This window comes from Botrytis sinoallii (genome assembly GCF_014898435.1).
Source record: "Botrytis sinoallii strain Bc 23 chromosome Unknown BSIN_037, whole genome shotgun sequence".
Taxonomy (NCBI): Eukaryota; Fungi; Ascomycota; class Leotiomycetes; order Helotiales; family Sclerotiniaceae; genus Botrytis; species Botrytis sinoallii.
This window is the reverse complement of record NW_024066064.1, coordinates 109,965-132,858: the sequence shown is the minus strand read 5'-3', so window position 1 is coordinate 132,858 and position 22,894 is coordinate 109,965. Positions and strand designations below refer to the sequence as shown.

General features: G+C 33.0%; 3 protein-coding genes across 3 annotated transcripts; all 3 read left to right on the top strand.

The window, feature by feature from the left end:
• Positions 1-10,992: 10,992 nt before the first annotated feature.
• EAF02_011879 (uncharacterized protein) lies at positions 10,993-11,379 on the top strand (the record flags this gene model as incomplete). The annotated part of the gene is made up of 1 exon (XM_038907927.1): positions 10,993-11,379. One exon carries the CDS (start codon positions 10,993-10,995, stop codon positions 11,377-11,379), a length of 387 nt encoding a protein of 128 aa, XP_038752272.1.
• A 601-nt stretch (positions 11,380-11,980) lies between these two features.
• Positions 11,981-13,927, top strand: EAF02_011878 (uncharacterized protein; the record flags this gene model as incomplete). The annotated part of the gene is made up of 3 exons (XM_038907926.1): positions 11,981-12,052; positions 12,127-13,372; positions 13,431-13,927. 3 exons carry the CDS (start codon positions 11,981-11,983, stop codon positions 13,925-13,927), a joined length of 1,815 nt encoding a protein of 604 aa, XP_038752271.1.
• Positions 13,928-21,136: 7,209 nt separating this feature from the next.
• EAF02_011877 (uncharacterized protein) lies at positions 21,137-22,623 on the top strand (the record flags this gene model as incomplete). The annotated part of the gene is made up of 3 exons (XM_038907925.1): positions 21,137-21,340; positions 21,408-21,621; positions 21,644-22,623. 3 exons carry the CDS (start codon positions 21,137-21,139, stop codon positions 22,621-22,623), a joined length of 1,398 nt encoding a protein of 465 aa, XP_038752270.1.
• Between the last annotated feature and the right edge of the window lie 271 nt (positions 22,624-22,894).

Sequence of the window (22,894 nt, the reverse complement as noted above, 5' to 3'; positions counted from 1 at the left end):
ACTTAATTCCTAATTACTGGCTATATATATTATTATATATATCAAAAACTCTTCAAGCTATATCAATCTAGCTTTTGATTTTCTAATAGATTCTAATATATAGATTTTCAATTATCAAAATGAAAACAAAATCTTTTAAATCATTAATATATATAACGAAGTTGATTAAGCTAAAAAAAAGGTTTTATAATTGAAAGATGCTTATATAATATATTTATTATATAAGAAATCATTCTTTTAGATTGACTTCAATGCTCATCACCTATAATGGGATCCTTTTTCGAAGAAAAACAAAACTATTGATTAATTAGCTAATAGTTTTGAAGATCAGAATCTCATTCTTTTAAATGAGCCTGGAATTAGTATTTTCTATCGAACTAATTTCCTTAATCCAAGTGTTCTTGATTTAATATTAGTATTAGAGGGAATCTCTTCTCAAATTCACAATTGGCAAATGCTTTTAGATACAGGATCTGATTATGCAGGGATATTATTCGAATTAAAAGGAAAAGAAGATTTAAGTACTTCTAATACTGGATTGATAGCTAGATACAATACTAAGTTAGCGAATTGGGAAAAGTTCGAATCAATATTTAAATCGGAATCCTTATATTCCTCTATCTGTCGAATTTAGAATTAATTTTTTCCAATTAAAGAGGATTCCTTAAATCTTTTGAAAATAAAGACAATTATTATTAATTCTAAATCAAGTAATAAGTGAATTTATTAGGATATTCAAAAAGTAATAGAAAGGTATATATCTAAAAGTGTTTTAATTAAAAGGGCCAAATTATAGTGGATATTTGAATTAAAAGATCTCTGAAAAGAGTTAAGAGAAGCAAACAAAGAATTGAATTAGATCTAAAGAATTATAACTCTAAGAAAGGATATCGAATTGCTAGAAACAAGTACTTTCAAACTATTAAAACAACAAAAAAGGATTATTGGAATAAGTTTCTAGAAAAGAAGGATACAAGACAATTTTCAAAGCAATAGTCTATATTAAAGACTTTCAAGATCAAAGAATATTGGATATTATAACAGAAAGCTCTTTCGAAGGAAAATACTCTGTTTTCAGATCAACTCTATTTTTACCCTCTTTTATTATCCCAAAAATTACAATAGAAAAAGATATAAACAATCCAAACAATAGAAATGGCCTAATCTTACTCAAATCGAATTAAGCAATATCTATTCAATCAAAATTCAAAGAAACATCCTTAACCTAGATGGAATTATTCAAGAAATCATTATAAAGGCTTACAAAGCAATTCTACAAACCTTTTTTATTTTTTTTATAAACTATTAATTTAGAATATATTCGAAATATGGAAATAAGTTATAGAAGCTATTTTGAAGAAAGCTTTCAATTAGATTTTTTTTTCAAAAAGTATATAGAGTAATTGCATTTTTAAATTGTCCTAGGTAAAATAAGCAAAAGGATTTTAGCTTAATAATTAGGATATTTAGTGGAAACAATCTATCTCCTTTATAAAAGTCAAATGGGAGAATGCCAAAAAAAATTAGCAATCAATACTATACTTTTATTGATTACAAAAATTGAAAGACATAAATAAGTTAATAAAAAGACCTCAATATTATTTATAGATATAAAGAAGTATTCAATTACATTTCAAGAAATCGGCTATTAGATATTATAAGAAGCTAAAACTGTCCACAAATCTGATAGTCTGGATAGTTTCATTTCTTTAATAAAGATAATTGAAATTATCTTTTAATAATCAAATCAAATCTTTCAAGCCAATTTCGATCGGAATACTATAAGGCAGTCCGATTTCTTTAATTCTTTTTTTTTATATATATCAGGGAGCTCTTTTTATTTAATTCAATCAAATTTCTTTTCTATATAGATGATATTATTTTAATTATATATTTATTTATATAAAAAAAGAATATCAAAACCTTAGAAAGAGTTACAAAACAAATCTATAAACTCAGTTCTAAAAATACAATCCAATTCGATTTGGTAAAAACAAAACTAATATATTTTTTATTATCCAAATTAACAAAAAAATATTCAATCACACTATCCAATTCGGAAATAATTGTACCCCAATCTTTTATTAGATAACTGGGAATATGGTTCGACCCGAACCTTAAATTCGATTAACATATTAATATTCGAATCATATAAGCAAAAGGTGCTTTCTATTGAATAGCTTAATTAGCTAATACTAAAAAGGGCCTTAATCCTAAAGTCTTTAGATAATTATATATAGTATATAATTAGTATAGCTAATTACAAATCAATGATTTGGTGGAGAGATCAAACTTATTTCAAGAATATAATATAATCACTTCAAAACCTAGCTTTTCGAAAGATATTAGGAATCTTCAAAACAATCCCAATCCTTTTAATAAAAATAGAAATAAATTTAAAGCTTTCAAAAATTTAATTAGATTTAAATATTAAATAATATATATTTCGTTTAACTAAACTTTTACCAAACTATTTAATCAATATCAAAAAAGAAATATCAGCTTAATATCAAATTGATTTGGAAGTAATTCTTATTCTTTAAAGAAAACGATATAAATCAATCCAACTTGATAGAATTAAAGAATCAATAAATCAGAATCTCAATTCTATTTCATTTAAAAAGATTATTCACTTCAACTTTCTTTTATGAAAAAAGGAAATTCCCTTCAAAGTTAATATTAGCAATTCATCAAAAGAAGATACTGCTATTCTTTACAATATCGTTTTCAATTATAGAGATAAGGATATTATCTATATTTATATTAATATCTTTTTTATTGAAAAAGGAATAGGTATAAGTATAGATATAATTATAATATAATCAAATAATCGAATTTCATATTAATAATAATTGAATATTAATAATAATTAACTAGTGTATAATAAAAAGCTTTATAAGATTACTAGAGCTATTGAATATTTTATTTATTTATTTATATTAATTAACATCTGTTTTGGATCTCCCTAAGGGTATTTAGACGTGCTAAGATAAGGAACTATTTGAGCAGTGTGATCGTCACAACCGAATTTAGCAATTTAACTTCAATACCAGAGACTATTCGCTTCTCTACGGGTGTGATCCGCTTTTGTTTCCAGAAGGGAACATCTGATCCAGATTGTTATTGAGGTAGAGCTTGGTTCCCAGGTGGATAGGCTTATTGTAGACTTCGATCCTTATAGTAGAGAAGAAGAAACGAGAATGAATTACTATTTGTTTAGTCAAGCAGTAGGGCTTTTATATTATATATTGGGTTTGCGGTTTTTAGGATGTAATATATTCAAGTAATTAATTGAGTAATGAGTTTATAAAAAATAAGCAACAAGCTTTGTTAAAAAGATTATTGCTTTTTAAGGATCCTTTAGTAATTAGGACAGATCTGAATGTAGAATTCTGAGTTGGTGATCAGCTGAGTAAGTTTGCTAGGTGTATATAAGAGTTTCTTGATATATATAATTGCCTGCTTATTAGATTGCATTTCTATAGGGGCAAAAAGCTAGTCTGAATACTTTAAGTTGTTTATAGTACATTTAAAGAAATGATATAGTTCCTTAACACTACCGCATAAGCAGTCCAGCTTATTGTTTTGATGACCAAATCGCTAATGGTAAGCGGCGTAATCACCATAACCTGTTTTCATAGCTATTAATCGATATAAGACTACTCTTGATAAAATTAGTTCCTTTAGCTTTTTTATACTATATCTAGAAGATCATTTCTTGTAGTTAGTGGAGAGAAAGGAGTTCATCTCTTTCCACTAGATAGATTCTATGTGTAAACACTTTTGATAAACAATTGTTCGAACCTCACTGATTATTGATAGCTTATCGATTACCTAATCCATAGGCCCAATTACACCTGTATTTGCTAAGCGATCTGCTTCCTTATTACCTTCGATCTCCATATATCCAGATAACCACTTTATCCTAATATTAAATTGTTTTATTACTTTATAATACTTATAAAAGGCTTATTATATTATAGACAATGCGTTTTCGTATATACCCCAGATAACCAATGTATTATCAATATATATCCAGATCTGGCTGTTTAAGGAATCTTCAAGTATAATGATTAGATGCTTCAATCCATATCATGCTCCTATTGCTTCTGTATCGAATATATATAAATCGCTTTGGATCTACTTAAATTCGAAGGCTATTTGAGTGCCATTGCGATATATTGCATATTCATAGTCAATATAATGTTTATAATTAATGATTTGTTCTGATCTGTTAGAAAGATTGTGTAATTTTCGGGTGGGAATTATCGTTATTACTCTTTAAAGGCTTGAGCTGCTTCTTTTTTGGTTAATCCTTTTGTTGGATTCGTTCTGTAGTTATTCGAGAAGTGCAGGTGAAGTAACTTCAAATATTGTATCTCTGGGATAAGACGGCTGAGCTGCTGGATTTTTGTAAGAGATCCTTTTATTGTATTTACTCCTTATCCACGTTTTTGTATTATTGACTTCAAACGATTTATTAGTAAATATTGATTATCGATCGTTTTTAAATAGAATACAAATCGCAACTTGGCATATTCTAGCATAACTATCCCCAATAACAGGCCCGTTTTTTTAATAAGAGTTGTAATTAGTGTAATCTTGTATATTGGGATCGCTCTTCTTACAGCAATATTGATTATTCTATTAATATAACAGAAATGATCTTTTATGCCTACACTTATATTTGAATTGCTTTGGCCTAAGTTAGACTTATATTTACTAGCATACTATACTTCCGTGTTGAATAATACTACTAAGAAAACATAGGTGATTACTGCTTTTCTTAAAGAGGAAGCTGGTGATCCATATATAATGCAAGCAATCGATCTGATATGTAAAGCTACTTTCATAACTTTCGCTATATATGTTTTGATGTGTTGTAAGAACAAGAGCCGGCGATCAAAGAAGATGCCCAGTTATCTTAAAGTAGACTGAATACTTCTACTTGTTATAATTAATATTGGAATGATTATCAGATCTGGATTTACTATTAATAGTGAATTAATGATATCATATTATCTAGTAATATAAAATAGTTCGAACTTCTCAGAGATAAATAGGATTCTGTTCTCCTTGCCCCATCTAATAATCTACCATACTTATCATTACAGAATCCTAGTATTTGTAGAGAGATACTTGGAAGAGTAATAGATTGCAATATTATCTGCATAGTCGAAACGGAATTCATATCTCGATTGAGGAGCTCAGCAAGATAGAGTATATAGAGTATAAATAATAATGGGAACCTCTGAGGGGTACTGCATACCACTAGATACTCCTCAATTGTAATACCTTCGAATCTCACTCTAACTTTTCTATTTGTAAGGAATGAGTCTATCAGTTTGAACAGCGAAATTGACCACCCTTATTTGATTATTCAACTCAAAAGTCGATATTTCAAAGAATATCAAAAGCTCTCTATATATTCATAATAACAATCGAAATTATATTGCTAATTATTAATACAAGCTTCGCATTGTGAGTAAAAGCAGCTACTAGATCTATCCCTAATCTTCTGGGAAACGCTCCATAGTATTGTAAGCTGATTACTTTATATCTCAAAACTATTTAAGATATTTGACTGGCTATATATTGTTCGAAACCCTTTCCGATATAGGAGATTAGGGCTATTGGTTGTTACGACCGCAGTAACGTTTTGTTTTTCTTGCCTACCTTGGGAATTATTACTACCTCCACTAACTTCCATCCTTTTGGATAGTAATTTAGAGTTAGATATAATGTAAATATCTCCCGGATCAGTGATTTGACACTCAGCCAGCATGCCTTAAGGAGGTGTATAGTGGTTCAATCCACTTCTAATACAGTATACAAGGTTCCTATAATATACTTTTCTATCTCTTCAGCCAAGATCGTTCTTTTTCAGAAAAGAGTCCCTTTATATATTTAATTGCATAGTAGATTATTTGAAAGATCATTGTTCGCCTTGAATCGATCCAGAATCGCTATAAATAGAGTGTCCGCTTTCTTTCTTGTATCACAAATCTCCTATTTACCGATTATTAGGGAGAGGGATTTTGTATTACTTTTAGGGGTTAACTTATGCCATCCTATAATTCGATAGAGTTCTTTATCGTCCTTGATCCTATCTAGACATATAGCCCAATAAAATCTTTTAGCTTGTTGTACTACTTTTTGTAAAAAGTATATAGTATAAATCTTCCTTTCCAAATCCATTCCCTTTTGTATTTTTATATATACTCAATAAACTTCTTTATACTTATCCGTTTACTATAACAAAGCTTTCCCTGCCTTTTGATTGATCTTGCTAACCATTCGGATTGACTTGTCTAGTGTTTTTGCCAGTTTATTAATGTAGATCTCAATCTCGGTTGTAGTCTGAATATCTATATTATTGAGATAGGCTAGCTAATTAGCCATTAATCCACCCAATCTTAACAAATCCGCCTCCTTTATCCAATAGTGGTACTAATCTCATTCTGTTATTCCACAATTCACTAGATTGATAATCTGAGTAGTATAATCAGATCCACAGTGAAATTCTTTTAGCATTTCTATATAAGCGAATAATATATTGGAGAAGGTTAGGTCTAGCACATACCCTCTTGTGTGAATAGGTATGTTTGGAGTATCTATAACTCCATACCCTATTTATTTATCTATATTGCAAACTGCGTCTCTTAATTAGCTACGATCACCCCCAATTCCCATAGCTCATGCTTTGCATTAAAGTCCCCTCCTATAATCATATGCTTATTTGGGATCAAGTATATAATATAATTAATAATATCCAAAGTGCACAGAGCTCTATAGATATTCAAAATCGAGTATCCATTGACTTGTATTCAGAGTAGATTTCTATTTTCGAATTGATCCATTTGCTTTACTTTTAAGTACACATCTTTTTGTATATATGTTATAATCTAAGGGCCTTGTTTGTTCTCTTTTAAGTCTTCCTAGAGGTTTCAATTATCGATTAGTTGATATCAATTATATACATTGTGATTTTGTATGGTTAAATTCTAGTATAATCTTGATTCCTGTAAACAGATCACATCCAGCTGAGTTTTAACTATTAGTTATAATAGTGTAATATAATTTGCATATCCCCGGCCTACATTCACTCAAGCGATAATGAGACCTTTGTTTCTTTAAGTATACTTATTGATTGTATTACTTATAAAAAGGATCTAGATATAATATCTACCATTATAGAGATCTCTACATTATTTATCTTCAGATCTATTGAAATAAAGGCTTTTTCTGCTAAGGCTTTTATATTGAGATTCTATTAGCTTTAGCTACAAGCTGGATATGTGTATAACATGATTGATGCGATTAGTAGATTTGTATTAAGCCTGTGCAAACATTTGCTGAAGTGTTCATTCTTATATACTATAATCCTTGCCCCCGGAGTGATCGGGGTTTCTGTAATTATTACTCTGAAAGGCAAAGGTGGTTCAAGAATGTGATCCACTTCATCTGTATTTACTCTATACAATATCTCATAGTTTTTTCTGCTAATAGCTCTAATTGCAACCAATTCCTTTGTAATCAGAATGATTTGTCATTTAGTGTAAACCTTAGGAGTAGCTGGATAGTTGGAATAGCCAGCACGGAAGAACCTATGATAATTAGTGTATTGAGTTATTCTAATGTATTGCTAATATATAAGTATATCTTTATACTCAATGTTTAGTTTACTGTATATCGAGTATCTTGAGGCTCTATTGCAGATGAAGGGGTTACAATACTCTAGGTAGCCAATACTATGAAGTTGAATTTCCCGAGGTTTGTCTAGGAAAACCGAATAGGAGCTGTTATTGAATAGTCGAAACCGCAATACTACAATATTGAAGCCAATAATCCAAATGGCTTTTTTAATAATCGGGTTGATCTCGCTATGTGCCAATCTGTAGTTGATTGGCTACTTACCAATTTGAGCTGTGATTTTCTTCTTGATAAGCTCAATAGGTATAAAAGCAGGAGCACCTTCGATATGATAGAAATCGTATAATACTTGTAGGACTGCATATATAACCCATTTTTCTAATCTACACATACTTATTGTATAAAGGGTTTTAAATATCCGCTCGATATTTTCTGTTTTCATAATCTCCTCCCAACTAGTACTAGAGCTGTACCTTAATATCCAGCCTATATTATTCCTTAAAAAAAAAGGATCTCTACTAGTGTGATCCCAATAACTGCCTCTTTTATTCTGAATCTTAATAGAAATGGGCTAGTCTCTGAAAGCAAAGCTTCCCCGCCAGCTATTATAAGGATCGTTTTCTCGATCCAATTATTCTCCCTTTTGAGTCTGTGTGCTCCCGAGCGATTAGTGTTTGTGCTTCCACTAAAAGCAGAGCGTATTATATTAGTAAAGCCTGTAATAGGGCTTACTGCCTCAGGCCTTATCTGAGTTTTCAGTACATCAGTATAGGTTTTCTGCATATTGCTTTCTGGCTATAATTGCTCCGTTACGGGCTTTCTCCCTTGATCAAAAGTAATCTCCGTTACTTCTAGTAGAGCAGAAATGATTGTGCTCTTAAACTTCGCGGTGAGTTTGTGTTGTTGGTCTTGAAATCCTTATGCAAACTTATCTACTAACACCGCGAATACCTCAATCACCTCCCATCTCTCCCCCTCTATCTATCGATCCTTTCGAATCGTTTCTTAATTGCATCAAGGGTAGAGCCTATAGGCGATCTTATAATTAATAAGGGCTGTATACTAGCCCCTGAGGTGTTGATAACTGCTTGGGGGGGAGCGCCCCCTGGTTGAGGAACCGCTCGGCACGCCAGGGGCGTGCATCGCTTATCGGCGTGATGGGAGCCTCCTGTGGTTACAAGGTTGATAGGATTAAGCCTGCCGGGACAAGGGAAATAAATAAGAGTTAAAGTATTCCTTTAGTCTTGAATATATCAATGAGCTATTGAATATACTAGTACAATTGCTTGTATTAACAATAAATTCAAGATATATTCGGATAACCAAATTAATCTATATTGTTTAAAAACATTATTAGACTATCCTAAATAGGCCTATCAAATTCGAGCAATCAAAACAGTGGAAATCATTAAAACAAAGAAAACTGAAATATTTCTAAATTAGGTTTTAGGATATATTTAGTAGAAGGAAATGAACTAGATAAATAAACTAGCAAAAGAAACAATTATAATATATTCTATCTCAAACGAAACAAGTTTTGGATTTCTAGATATAATGATTAAAGAATACGATTCAGATTAATGGCTTTCTATTCTCAATCAATATAAACTCAAATCAAATCAATCCCCTTTGATTTATTCAAAGCTATTTTTATAGAAAATAGGATCGAAAATCAAACTATCAAGTGAAACCAAGCGAAATACTGTTAATGTATATTTTCAACTCAAATTAGATTATGGATATATCAAATTTATTTATATCGATTCAAACTTTTTGATAACAAATATATATATGGTAATATTGAGGTTCTACAATACCTTTTTATTAGGTGTTCTATATATAAAGCAGAGAGAAAAAAAATATTCAAGAATATATTATTATTTAAGATTACTATATAGTTTCTATTTTATACAAAAATAAATATTGAATTAGCCATTAAATTTATTAATATCACCAAAATCGCTATAAGAGTATGGCATCTGGTTAGGGCTCTCATATAAAACAAGATAGAAGAAGGAATAGTAGTAGAAAAGGAAAGAGGAAAAAATAAAAGAGGGCTTTGATTCCTTACAATTTCTAATTTTCACAATTTTCTTATTATATACAATGTGTATAATAAGCGGACACTGTTCCCCAGCATTTGTTTTTACTTCCCTAAATCGTATATATCCATTTTTGTAGAATAAAAAGTTATCCGCTAGAGCCTCTAGAGGCCTAGCCGTCCTATATAGTCTTAGACTGAAGATGGACGTAAATGAAATCAATCAATCAATCAATCAATCAACCAATGCTCTCGATGTCAATCTTCTACGCGCCAGCTACGAGCACCAGCATAAACTGAACAGTTTTGCAGCCAGGAAGGATAACTGGCACGAGAGTGTTAATCAATTGTTCAAGGTAAAATTGATTACAACAGGTCACTTCGATAAAGTACTAATTATCTTCAAGAGCTTTTAGGATTACTTTCTGGTGGTCAAACACCAATTGAATTTGATAACAGTCACACATGATAATATCGAACTTACTCTAGGAACGCAAGATGATGAGCAAATTATCAACAAAGCATGGGAAGAAGGCATGACAAGTCTGGTCGAGAGTCTTATGGCCGAAAAGTCCAGATCTATTTCTACTACTGCGAGCAGAAAAAGGTAAGCAAGTATCATAAAAACTCTCATAGCTTGATAATAATGAATGCTAAACTGGCGGTCCATGAATCAGGAGATCTTAAAAAGTATCGAAGTCCTTCTAGATATCCCAGAATCTTTGATCTCTACTATTGATAATAACACTGAAGCTTCCACCGATCACACTCATTCGTTAGTCACCGTCTTAGCTGAAAATGCTTCTCTCAAATCAAAACTTGCCAAGGCCGAACAGGAATTATTACAAGCTCAAAGCAACAGACCCGAGAGTTCCGCTACCTCATCACAAGAACTCTTAGACTTGAAGCAGAGATTAGAGCAAGTTGAAGACGAAAGACTGAACTTGTGTTGGGACTTTCCGCTACCGAGGATGAACTTGAATCGACACGGGCATCGCTTACGGATGCATACACAGAGATCGAGAGCCTAGAATACAAGCTGAATGGGAAGAATCATCCAAATCATGATCTTCGTACACTTGCTGTTAATGTCCGCCTTCGCTTTCTGAACCAAGTAACTCGACGCAACAATCGTGGCAACTATACAGCAGTACATGGTTCTTAAATTCACCGACGTGAGCGCCATTGAGCACGGCTCAGCTGCTGTACACGGTGGAAATGTTCGAACTGATGCCTTCATGATTTGAAATAACATTCACAACAAGTTCAAAGATGGCTATGAATCGCTTTTCTTGCGTATGTATGGTGTCTCTGTTGACGAGGTTTCTCAAGGAAGAGATGGCAAATATCGTCTTGGCTCCAAACGTGTCGAAATAGCGGATTTGAGAGGCACAATGTCACACTGTTGTTCGTTCTCCGAACTTACACACAGTAAGGAAATGGATTATAGGTTTGATATTCTACGATCTCAGTGTGATATCATTTATCAACAATATCTCGCACAATTAGGATCGGCAGCTAAAGCACAAGATGCATTCAATGAAAACCCAATCGTCGATGCACAGCTCATTGCCATGCGAAATATATCTGATCACATTGTTGGCTTAGAGAAGCAAAGACTCAGGAGCGAGGAAAGCTTTAAGAATTGGTTGTTATCTGAACAGAGAATTGCTCTGATTGGTTAGCCGAATTAGGATGAAATATACAAGCCTGTGGAAAGCTTTGGGGCAAACACAGATCTGCGGTTGCATTATGGCGACGGGCAAAATCAAACACAATCAAAACAAATCGTCGCTCAATATCTACGTGACTAATTGTAAGGGGTCTCTGATAATACATGTCTGCTATTGAATAGTGTGCTACTACCATGTCCCTTCCAGCTAACGGATTCAATTCTCCATCTTTATTCTTTCTAGCTAATCCCCAGCCTCCAGATTCTCAAAAGTCCAGTTTAATTTGGGCTCCACTGTCTCTCGACATTCTACGGTCTTCCGACTTACCTAACTGATCAGCCTATACGTTCGCTGTTTGCATGAAGATTGCTTCAGGTACGGTCATAATACTGCTATCTGACAGCCGTACTTGAAAGCATCAAGCACTCTGTAGTAGTTGACTATTCATCCCTTGAGTATTTAAGAACCATGCAAGACCTAAACCTAACTTCCTATTTCTCACATCACCTTCGATACCAGTCCATCAACACCAATACATCGACACCAAAATATCGACATCACCACGTCGACATCTGTACTTCAATCACAAACCACCACTCAAAGTCTTGATACCATGACGTTCCTTGGTCCTTCTACCACTAAGAAAGTCAAGGGCATAAAATCCTCTATTCAAGAGGATATAAGAGTAAGTACTATCTCAACCTCATCACAATATCACAAATTCCCAATCTATCAATGCTGAACGTTTTTTCAATCTAGCGACCACTCGCCCTCCTTAGTCAAAATATTAACCGCGCAAAGCCCACTACCGAAAGCTCCAGCTCCTACGTAACCAACGAATCCAAGAAAGCCATATCCGTCTTGATAAACCAGCATGAGCAAGCCAAGTCTGAGCTCGAGAACCACAAATCATCCGAGTCGAAAATGAAGAATGAAGTCGAAGAACTGCGCACACAAATCCAGGAGCTTCATGATACCATCAAACATGACCAGGATGATCTGAGAGAATTGAATCAAATTATCGAGGGGGGCATGCAAGGATCCTCTACTGTTCCTGATACACAGGAAGCCCTTTTCGAAAAGCTAATTGCCAGGGAAACTGTTATTGATCGAGAAATCTTCAATCTCCGCGATGATAAAGTTATTTCGAGAGCTGAACTCTGGTTTGCTGCTGTGGGAAGAGTAGACGAATCAGTTGAACATCTTGATCAAGCTAGCCGAGATAGGAACCTAGCAATGCGCAAGGAAATGTATATTAGAACCAAGCGTTCTATTGCTCAGAACACAAGAGCTGCGCTATTATCAACAAAAGAGGATATTCGAAAGCAGAAACTCGACATATTCCGCAATGATAATGTCGAAGGCCACGTACCACTTGCTCCTCCTTCGCCTATTTCCATAGATAGCGATCAGGTCTCCTTTGTAGCGGGAACTCCACTTGGTGATCCTTTTGTCGAGAACGCTTCGCAAAATCGAGATGACTCTTGGGCTACAATCGATGGGGGAGAATCCTCTTATGTACTGAGTCGTATCTTTAGTGAGGACAATCGGACAGTACAAGACAGTCGTAGAACAACTATCAGCAGAGAACAATCTTCCAACGTCCTGAGTGGTATATCTGGTCAAGACACGCAGACAGTAGAAGACAGTCATAGGGCAACAATCGAAGAGAACCGATCTCTCAGACTCCAAATCCAGACTACGGAGCGAAAAGTCCAAGAATGGGAGGGAAATTTCGATCGCTTTAAACTTGAAACTCAAGCCAAAATTCAAAGACTAGCATCTGAAGTTTCTTTTGGTGAAGACTCTCTTCAAGAGTACAAGAACGCTTTAGAAGACGCTGATGAAGTGCGCGGACAACTGGTACATGATCTAGCACAGATAGAAGAAGACAAAGACCGTCTCTGTGTTATAGTCGAAGAGGTCGGCCTTCCTATCTTAGCACGAAACGCAGAGAATATGAAGCGGATCAAGCGCGATGGCGCTTTTACATCACTCGGCAACAGTCATCTTCCATTCAACGAAAACTCTTGTACGCAATGGAAATTATGCCGCAACCGGAGGACACATTGATGCACATCTTGCTTCTATTCTTCTATGCGAGAAGGAAATTGTGAGCGGTCCCGTCATTAGCCACGAAATGTTTCTTAGCATGTATGGTGTTTCTGTTGGTGAATACCGTCACTTGTACAAAGTATCTGAAAGACTGGATGAGATGTTCAATATGCATGCTATGCTTGTAGAATCTGGTTCTTTTACTGAAAAGACACTTTCCGAGACTCGAGATTCTTTGTTTCAAAACTTGTTTACACAGGGTTTGCTTCAATTTGATGCGATTGAGGCACCCAACGCGAAGGATAAAGGTCGTATTTTCGACTCGCAGGATGGAGAGGACCAAATCAAAACATTCAATGAAATGTTGGAGATTGTGCAGGATATCAAGCGAATGCAGAGGGATGCAAAATTAGAACCGGTGCCTGAGCAATTGGTTTCTGAGGAACCGAGTTCTGAGGAATCAGGTTCTGAGAATTCCGTTTCTGAGCCGGTTTCTGAATCCTGATCCAACTAGCCTGAAAATATTAAGAAATCTATAGAGAGGTCGATTAGATTCTCTCTGATTAATTCTTTCAAACGATAGAAGCTAAGGTTCTGATCTTTTTTTGAATGGGAAAATGAAGGATGATGGCTGTACCAGCAGAATGATAAAATAAGATCTTCTAGAATGAGAACAACACTTGACTATAATACGCATATTAACTAGACACGTGAATATTTCAATTGCAACTATGGGTGACTCTTCTTCAGCCCATTTAACTACCTACTTGAAGGTGAGACCGCAAGGCTGTTGAACTAAGTGATAGTATGTCATGTCTCCATATGTAAATTACCCCACTGCTAACAATCAACCAGGGATCTATCTTCATTCACTAAGCAACAACACAACAAGAGTGTTAATATAATAACACACTTACCACAGAACTGCAACTAGTATTCAACCAAATGAGAGTTTTCAGTTTTGCCCTCAAGATAAACAGGGCGAGTGCGTCGTCTTTGAACATAATAGGTAGCAATACCCTGTGGTGGCAGAATCCGTGGTTGACGAATAAATCATTTCGTCAATTGTATCAAAAATTTCAATAGTTAATATTATATTGAAAAAATGGGTTATACAGTATTAATGTGATTAACTTTTATATATATATATATGATTAGAAAATTTTACTTTAAGGGGACTTAGAGAAATTTTCGGAAATTTTCGATTTTTCGAAATTTCTTGATTTTCGAAAGTTTTAGCCTAAGGCTATTTGTAAGTAAAAAAGCTTACTTGTATTGAAATCGATTAATAATCGATTATCAATTATAATTATATAGATTAAAATTGATTCGTATTCTTGTTTAAATAGTACTACATTCTATATTGTATAGTATAGTGATAAAGCTTCTGCTTGAAGAACAAATTGAAAGTGAGTAGCAAGGTGTGAAGGACTGTCATAAAAGGATTCAATTCTACCTTAGAATCTAAATCTAAAGAAGGAAGAAAAGAATAAGAAGAGAACTGTAAGGGCTCCGGACTATATATACCAATGAGTCACGTGCTAGGCTAAGGTCCTAGAAGCTAAGTGACTGAGAAAGGAACCTGAAAGGGACTGAATCGTCACACAAGGTGTGGAACCCCCTCCTCTTTAGATTTTCGGCTAATACCTTTTCCTACCCTTTAGTATCTATACTCGCTTCCCTGTTCGCTTCCCTTCTCCTCCTAGCTCTTTTTCATCTCTTTGATCTTTTCCTAGTTTTTATATATATACCCTTCCATCTACTCATTCTAAAAATCATAAAGATTCTTTAGCTGGAAAACCTTTATTTTCTTTTTTTTTATTATTAAAATGTCAATAATAAACGGTTATCATTTTGAATTGAAAATATTCGTTGATAACAAAGAATAGATTTCGTTAGGGATGAACAAAGTTTGAATTCAATAATGTATGTATCAAATATTTATATGTATTAGAAGATTGGGTGGAAGAGGCCTCTATATTGACTATATAGTTACGCGTGTAAGCATATTGATCTCCCCATAGTATTATATGAGGGGATCAATATGCCTGTCTATAGTTCGTCTAATCTAGCTGTTTAGGTAGCTGTATTACTAATCACTACACGTGCTTAGCACCGATAACTTCTATTCCTTTTAACACTCCCCCATAGAAGTTACCACCTTTGATCTCCCTAATCTTCCGCACCTCTACTATCTCAATCCCAGCATGTTTTTGAACCTTTTGAATACTACTCTCGCTAAGGGTTTAGTCATCCCATCTGTTACCATATCTGATGTATTGATATAACTAGTTATTACCTTTTCTTTTTCAATAAGATCCTTAATAAAGTGATAGCATATATCAATATGCTTTAATCGTTTATATAAATACAGATTCTTGATTAAAGCAATTGCTTTTTGATTATTACCTAATAATTGAACAGTATCTCTATATACAAATACATATTTAGCCTTTCCAAAATCTTTAAACACTTAAGCTAACCATTTCTCTTACTTGATAAATATCACCATTAATATATATTCGGACTCAGCACTTGATATCGTTACTGAATTCTGCTTCTTACTAGCTCACGATATTAATCCGTTATAGAATATAGCAACTCCCTTAGAAATACTTTTCCGATTATATCGATCATTTGTTTAGTTTGTGTTAATAAAGACTTTTATAATATCTATTAATAGATTATATTCCTTTATAATTTAGTATTATACTCTCTCGGATCCGTATTTGAGTTTCTGAGTGATTGTAGCTCTCAGATATTGCATTAAGTTCTTTATTTTTATTCCATAATATTTTGCTAGCTTTGCTATATATTATGACAATCGGTCTAACACAAAGGAGATGTCTGGTCTTATATATACTATTGAATGAATGAGACTATCTATAGCTTGTTGGTATTCAATAACATCAATCAGTTTGTTATTTTCTATAGCAGATTATAAGTATAAGTAATCAATAGCAGGTATCTTCTTAGTATGGTACTGAGTGTATGAGATTCCGAATTTTGTAAGCATAGCTTCCAGATATTCTTTTTGGTTTAATGTGAGAGATCTGTTTACTTGATCTCTTATAACCCTAATGTCTAGAATCTTGCTAATCTCCCTTAGGTTTTTGGTATTGAAGTGTAATGAAAGTGTTGTAGAAAACTAATTGAATTGATCTTTTGAGATCGAGAAAGTAATTATATTATTGATATATATTAGCAGATTGAGTTGGTGAGTAGTGTATATATAGAGATATGGATTAACGAGACTTTGGGTGAAGTTCTAATTAATTAATTGAGACTTTAAAAGTTAACTTTAATCTTGTTCAACTTGTTTAAGGTTATATAAGCTTCTCAATATATATAAGATATATCCATCTGATATCTTGAATTCCTGAGGTAGTGCAAGGTATATCTCTTTCTTAAAATAGGATTCTGTAAAAGCATTTTTTATATCGAAATATTAGTATTCCAAGTTTTCTTTTATAATGATTGCTAAGAACAAGCAAAGCATATCAAGTTGTACTATAAGAGTAAAGGTTTCGTTGTAGTCTTTCCGAGAATTTAACTAAAACCTCTTATTACTAATTGTGCCTTAAATCTCTCGATCTTATTATTCTTTGTTTTTATTGTAAATATTCATTTTGTTAAAACAAGATTCCCTTCTTTCAATAAAATATACTCTTTTCAAATACTATTGCAATTAATAAATTAATCTTTTTTCAATAGCTTATTTTTATTTTTCTTTATATTTGGAATCCGAGATTGCTTAATAATATATAATAGGAATAAGGATTCCTAGAATCTGTTCTGCAGGGAAGGCTGTATCCTCATTTGTAGGGTTTCCTAAGATTACTTGCAGATTTTCGGATAGTTTTGTCTTAATACTTATATCGATTCTTAATATAAGTAATATAGAGATTATAGTATATTCAATAGTATTTCTAATCTAAATCTATTATAAGTATTGCTATTATTACTCTAATCAGTTTCTAGATATGCTCATCTAATCCATCATATCTCACTTGTATTTTCGAAAAGAGTATTTTTCAGAAGTATCTATATCTATAGATATAATCGGGATTTCGATCAAGAGTTGAGTTGTAAATACAATATCTGATATCTCTATTTTCATTATTCCTGAAGATAGTATTAGGTCCTCAGATGGATTGATCTCGATAATCTCCCTTCGCTATTTTTATTGGAATTTCTGGATATTGTTTATTTTAAATATACTAAGGATTATTATCTTTGGAATCTCAGGAATAATAATATCTTGTAATAAATCAGATAGGTATTCTGGTTTCTCTTATATTTTGTGAAGTCTACCTCTAGGTTTTTTATTAGGAATAATATTTTCTATATCTTGAGAATCTAATACTAATTCCTTATTCTCAAATCTAGATCTCCTTCCTTTTGAATTTGTTTATAATTATTTGACTTGCTGATATAATATAGTTTAATTCTAATAAATATACTTTAATATATCTATTAATTATAATCAAATATTCTATAAAGATACCTTCTCGAATTGTATCTCATAACTTATTGTATTATTAATCCTTTGGGATTATCTTTGGATTGATATATGTATAACACTTGCTTCCCTATATTCTATAATAACTGATATTCGGGGTTGATTCTATAAAACACTTCGATCAAGCTGACTATACTATTATCGATAATCAATTCAGTATTTGTTCTATTCCTACAATATATATTATATTCAATAGTTTTGTTCCAGAATTCCAGTGGCAATCCGGATTCCTTTAACATAGCTTTCATATCAGCTTCGATAATACCAATGTTTTTCTCGGCCAGTTCCATTCTAATGAGATAATATTATAATTGTTAATTCTGATTGAATCCTAGAGTTCTATTCTTTAACAATTTGAATTAGCTTTGATACATTATCAATCCGAATAGCTATTATCTTGTTATCAATATCAAGTTCCAATTCGATTTTCCATTTCTTTAATTTTGGTATAGCTTCATCTTTTATTTTTAGAATCAAAATCCAATTTATTTTTGTTTAGCTATCTATAATTAATAGGAAATAGTAGTTTCCTTATAATAATCTTAGAAATAGATTAGCAATATTAAAGTGAATAAGCTTTAGTCTTTTTATCTTATAAGGACTGAGTTGTTTTGAACTTAGATTCTTTATCTTAATGAATATACAAACTTTGTATATAGAGATTTTGGATGGGACCTTTAATTAGCTTTTCCAATATAATAACTTTATAAAGATTCTATATTTTCTTTAGATTAAAATAATTAAATTGTTTGTGCTATAATAAATAAGTTTCTAAATCCTTTTTGATTTTATCTAAAGAGATATTTAGAATAGTCTTATTTGACTTAATATCATTAATAATCTTTATATTCGATAAAGCAATATCTTCATATTCTTTTGTGATATCCGAGATTATATAAATTCCTTTATTTATTTTTACTTTAATAATATTTATTCTATTTTTTCGAAAATATATATAATCTGAATTGAATCTGCCCTTGAGTCCAACTTTACAGATCTTCTTGTTAGAGAGGAGATTAACTTCTAATTCCGATACATATAACGTTTTTGAAAGTAAAACTATATCCTTATTTTTCAGCTCTATTGTAGTAGTATCTATTCGATTATAATATATAATTCCTCTACCAACTTTTATTGTTTTTCTCTTTATTTTCTTGATATTTCTAAAAAGAGAAAGTTGATTAGATATATATAAAAAAGTATTAGTATCTGTATATCAATAAAAAGGGATAATCTTATAGACAAGCTTTTTGAATATATAATACTCTTTATTATCAGAGTCTTCTTTGCTTTCTGATAAATCGAGATCAACTAGAAGACTTTTGCTATCTACAAGGTGAGCTTAATTGCTTTTCTTAAAAAATGATATTTTGATTGTCTTTTTAAGTATTACTCTTTATTACTAAACTTTATAGTATTTACAGATTAGAGCTTATATAAATAAGAGATTTTGTAATTGTATAAAAAGTATCCTTCTTATTCATATAGATAATAAGCAAAGGATTTTACATTATTATTTTATTCTTGCTTTTCAAATAGATTTGATCTTTTACATTCTCTTTATCGATTCGGGATTATATACTTTCCATTAGCAATATAAGCTTGTTCTGTCTCTTTGATACTGAGTTCTTAGTTGTGAGATACTTGATCTTGTTTTCAACTGTTAATATACTTTGAATACTTATAGCATCGATTATTGTTGATAATCAATTGATAAGCTTCTTGTAAGAACTAAAAAGAAAGCTTGATCTTTATATAAATCTTTGAATACAGGATTGGCTGTATCGAGTTTATATCGATATTCCTTAGCTTATCCCAGGCTTCAATGATAGTTATTTCCGATTGATTTAAGGGTTTAAAAAGATAAATATCTGGATTATTCTTAAATATGAGTTTCTATAATATCACTTGTTCTTGAGTATTTGGATTTCAAATAATCTATAATATATATATTGTATCGTATTTATTGACTAATGCTTTATTATTATCACTAAGCAATCTGTATATATATATAAAAGTATATTAGTTTTATCCTTTAAATATATAGTTTTCTTTTTAATATTGAATCTGATATATATTATTGTAACACTTTTAATAATCAAGAAAATCTCAGTATTATCGATCTCTATTCCAAGTTCTTTACTCCTTATATAATCCTGAAGTGTAAATTCAATTGTATTAAAATCAATCCTTTCCTTTTAATTATATTTTCATTTACTGGAACTATCTCTTGTAAATCTTTTGAATAAGAGTTGGGATACACTTGGCTTGCTCTTTGATATGTCCATTTTAATATCTGTACAGAGAAATTTGCAGAGTTTTTCCTTTTTTTTTTTTTTTTTTTTTTTTTTTTTTTGTATAGATAATACTATACAGATTTGTGATTTGTAAATATATAAATATAGATAACACCACATACTCTTCAAACTCTGCAAGTTAGTAGTGGTAATCGATTGTAGTATGTATACTGATTGTAAGGTAGTGCTACGCATTCTTCAACTCCGTGAACTAGATATAAGGTAGTACCGTGCATTCTTCAGTTTGTGAGTTGGATGTAATATTGATCACGTCAATTCTATCCAGAGGTTATGCTAACTGAATCTCATAACCTATTAGAAGATTGGGTGAAAGAGGCCTCTATATTGACTATATAGTACGCGTGTAAGCATATTGATCTCCCCATAGTATTATATGAGGGGATCAATATACCTGTCTATGGTTCGTCTAATCTAGCCCGTTTAGGTAGCTGTATTACTAATCACTACACACGTGCTTAGCACCAGTAACTTCTATTCCTTTTAACAATATGGGGATTTATACTGATATTTTATTTATATATAGATATTAACTTTGCCACTACAGGGATACTTAACCTCAGATAAAATTCTCGCTTAGCGTTTTCTCAAAAACTATATCCCACACGCGACTTTGCAACCAAAATTGTCGGGATATCGATCATGTGATCAAAAGATGGCACTGTATTAACTAGCGTACACGCTAGCACTTTACTAGCTTCCCATAGATAATAATGATCAAGAACGAATACAACCATAATAGACTAAGTACTTACAACTTATCAACCAAGTTGATACCAACAAAAACATTCTTTCCTTTCCTCCTTCAACAACTGCTGCTTACCTTTCATTTTCCTAAAATCCTCAATTCCCAAGATCACCGTGCCGTTCCGCGATCATGCACAACACTACTCCTGCTGCTCTTGCAGTGATTAGGCCCCATAACACAGATGCTCCTTCTGTCATAAACCTCGCTGAGGAGTTTCAAAGACTTCAGCATGAGTATGAAGATATCAATGGAGGTAAGTTTGAACGAGCTATTCAGAGCAAGCTTCTCGAGCAGAGAAAAGCTTTTATTCACCATCTTGAGTCCATGTTCTCTGTAAGTGGAAAATTCACTGCCCTCTTCGAATCGGCACGTTGATTCCTTTGCTGATATATTTTTGTAGGAAATCAACGACGTTTCCAATCGAAAAATTCAAGAAACAAACGCCAAATTCGGTTTCACCTTGCCACTCGAGGAACTGAAGAAAGTTTCTTCATCAAATATCACTGAGCACGATCGGCGATTTATTGCCACTGAGAGAGAGAGTGCTGCTGTCCAGAAGAAACATTTGAAGGAGCGCTTAGAAGTAAGAATTGACTATACAACTTTCATGATAAGTTCAAATCTGACTTCGATAAGGAATCAAATTTCAAATTTCATCCGCACTGGGAATCACCGTCACTGCAGATCCATCCTCGCTCACCCGAACTACCGAGAGCCCCGATAATACAGTCGAAATCGCACAGCTTCTTAAAAGCAACCGCTCTCTCCAAAACGAACTCGAAGTCTCAAAACAAACCGTGATCAAACTTGAAGATGAAAAGAAGCAAGACAAAACAATCATCGCTAGGTGGCAGTTCCTCCATTACGAGAACCGACAAGAAAACGCCACTCTCAAAGAAGAATTGAAACATCTCAAAGAAAACATTTCACACTATGAAGTGGTCGCGAACTCTTGTTCTCGTGTCCGCCACGGATTGTCCCATAAAGGACGCTGTTTCCGCAACAATGACAGATTCCATGACATCGAAGGCCGCCCTCCAGCCGACAGAAAGGTGATCGATCGTCGTAAGAATGCTTGCCATCAAGGAGACATTGCAGTCGATTTTTCACTGTTCATGATTGATCCAAATCGTGCTGGTTGGAATATTGGAGGGGAGCGCTATATGGATTTTACCAGCTCGTATCGTGTGACACCGCATCAATGGGCGAAGATTCTCGAAGATTCCAAGGCGCGCCCCGATCGGGTTCTCCTTGAAGTTCTCAACATGCATGGTACGATGTACCGTTGTTACGCCAACACGGAGTATACCCACAGCCCCCAGAATGATGTAACTTTCAATGTCCTCTTCGCAAAGCTTTTCAAGAGATACAAGGATCTGTTGGCAACTGCAAACCAATTCCCTTCGGCCACACGATACGAAAACCTTGTCACCTTTGTCAAGCAAGCTGCGAACGATCGGGGGAAATTGAGGGAAATAGTTCGAAGAACTGTTGCTCACGAGAAAGCTCGGTGCTTCGAACAAGCCCGGGTGATTTCGCCATACAGTCTTCCAAGAAGAAGCCAATACAACGCGGCAGGCTTTGAGTCGGCGAAGGGAGGACAATCCTGGTGGTAGAAGTTTCTCGATACATTCCTATTGTGCTTTTTACCTTTTGTTTAAATGGATAGATAGTCCCTGGTTCCGAGGTACCAAACCATTCATTGCAGCTATCATGCAGAGGGCATGCGTTTTACCACATTAAACTGTGCCAAATTAGTTCAACAAGAAATTAGTTTACATCAAATAGAAAATCAAAATTCATTTAAAATGAAACTGCGACATCTTAAACACACCTGGCTTTAAACATACATTCATGCATGCATCAACTGTGAATATTATCACGGCC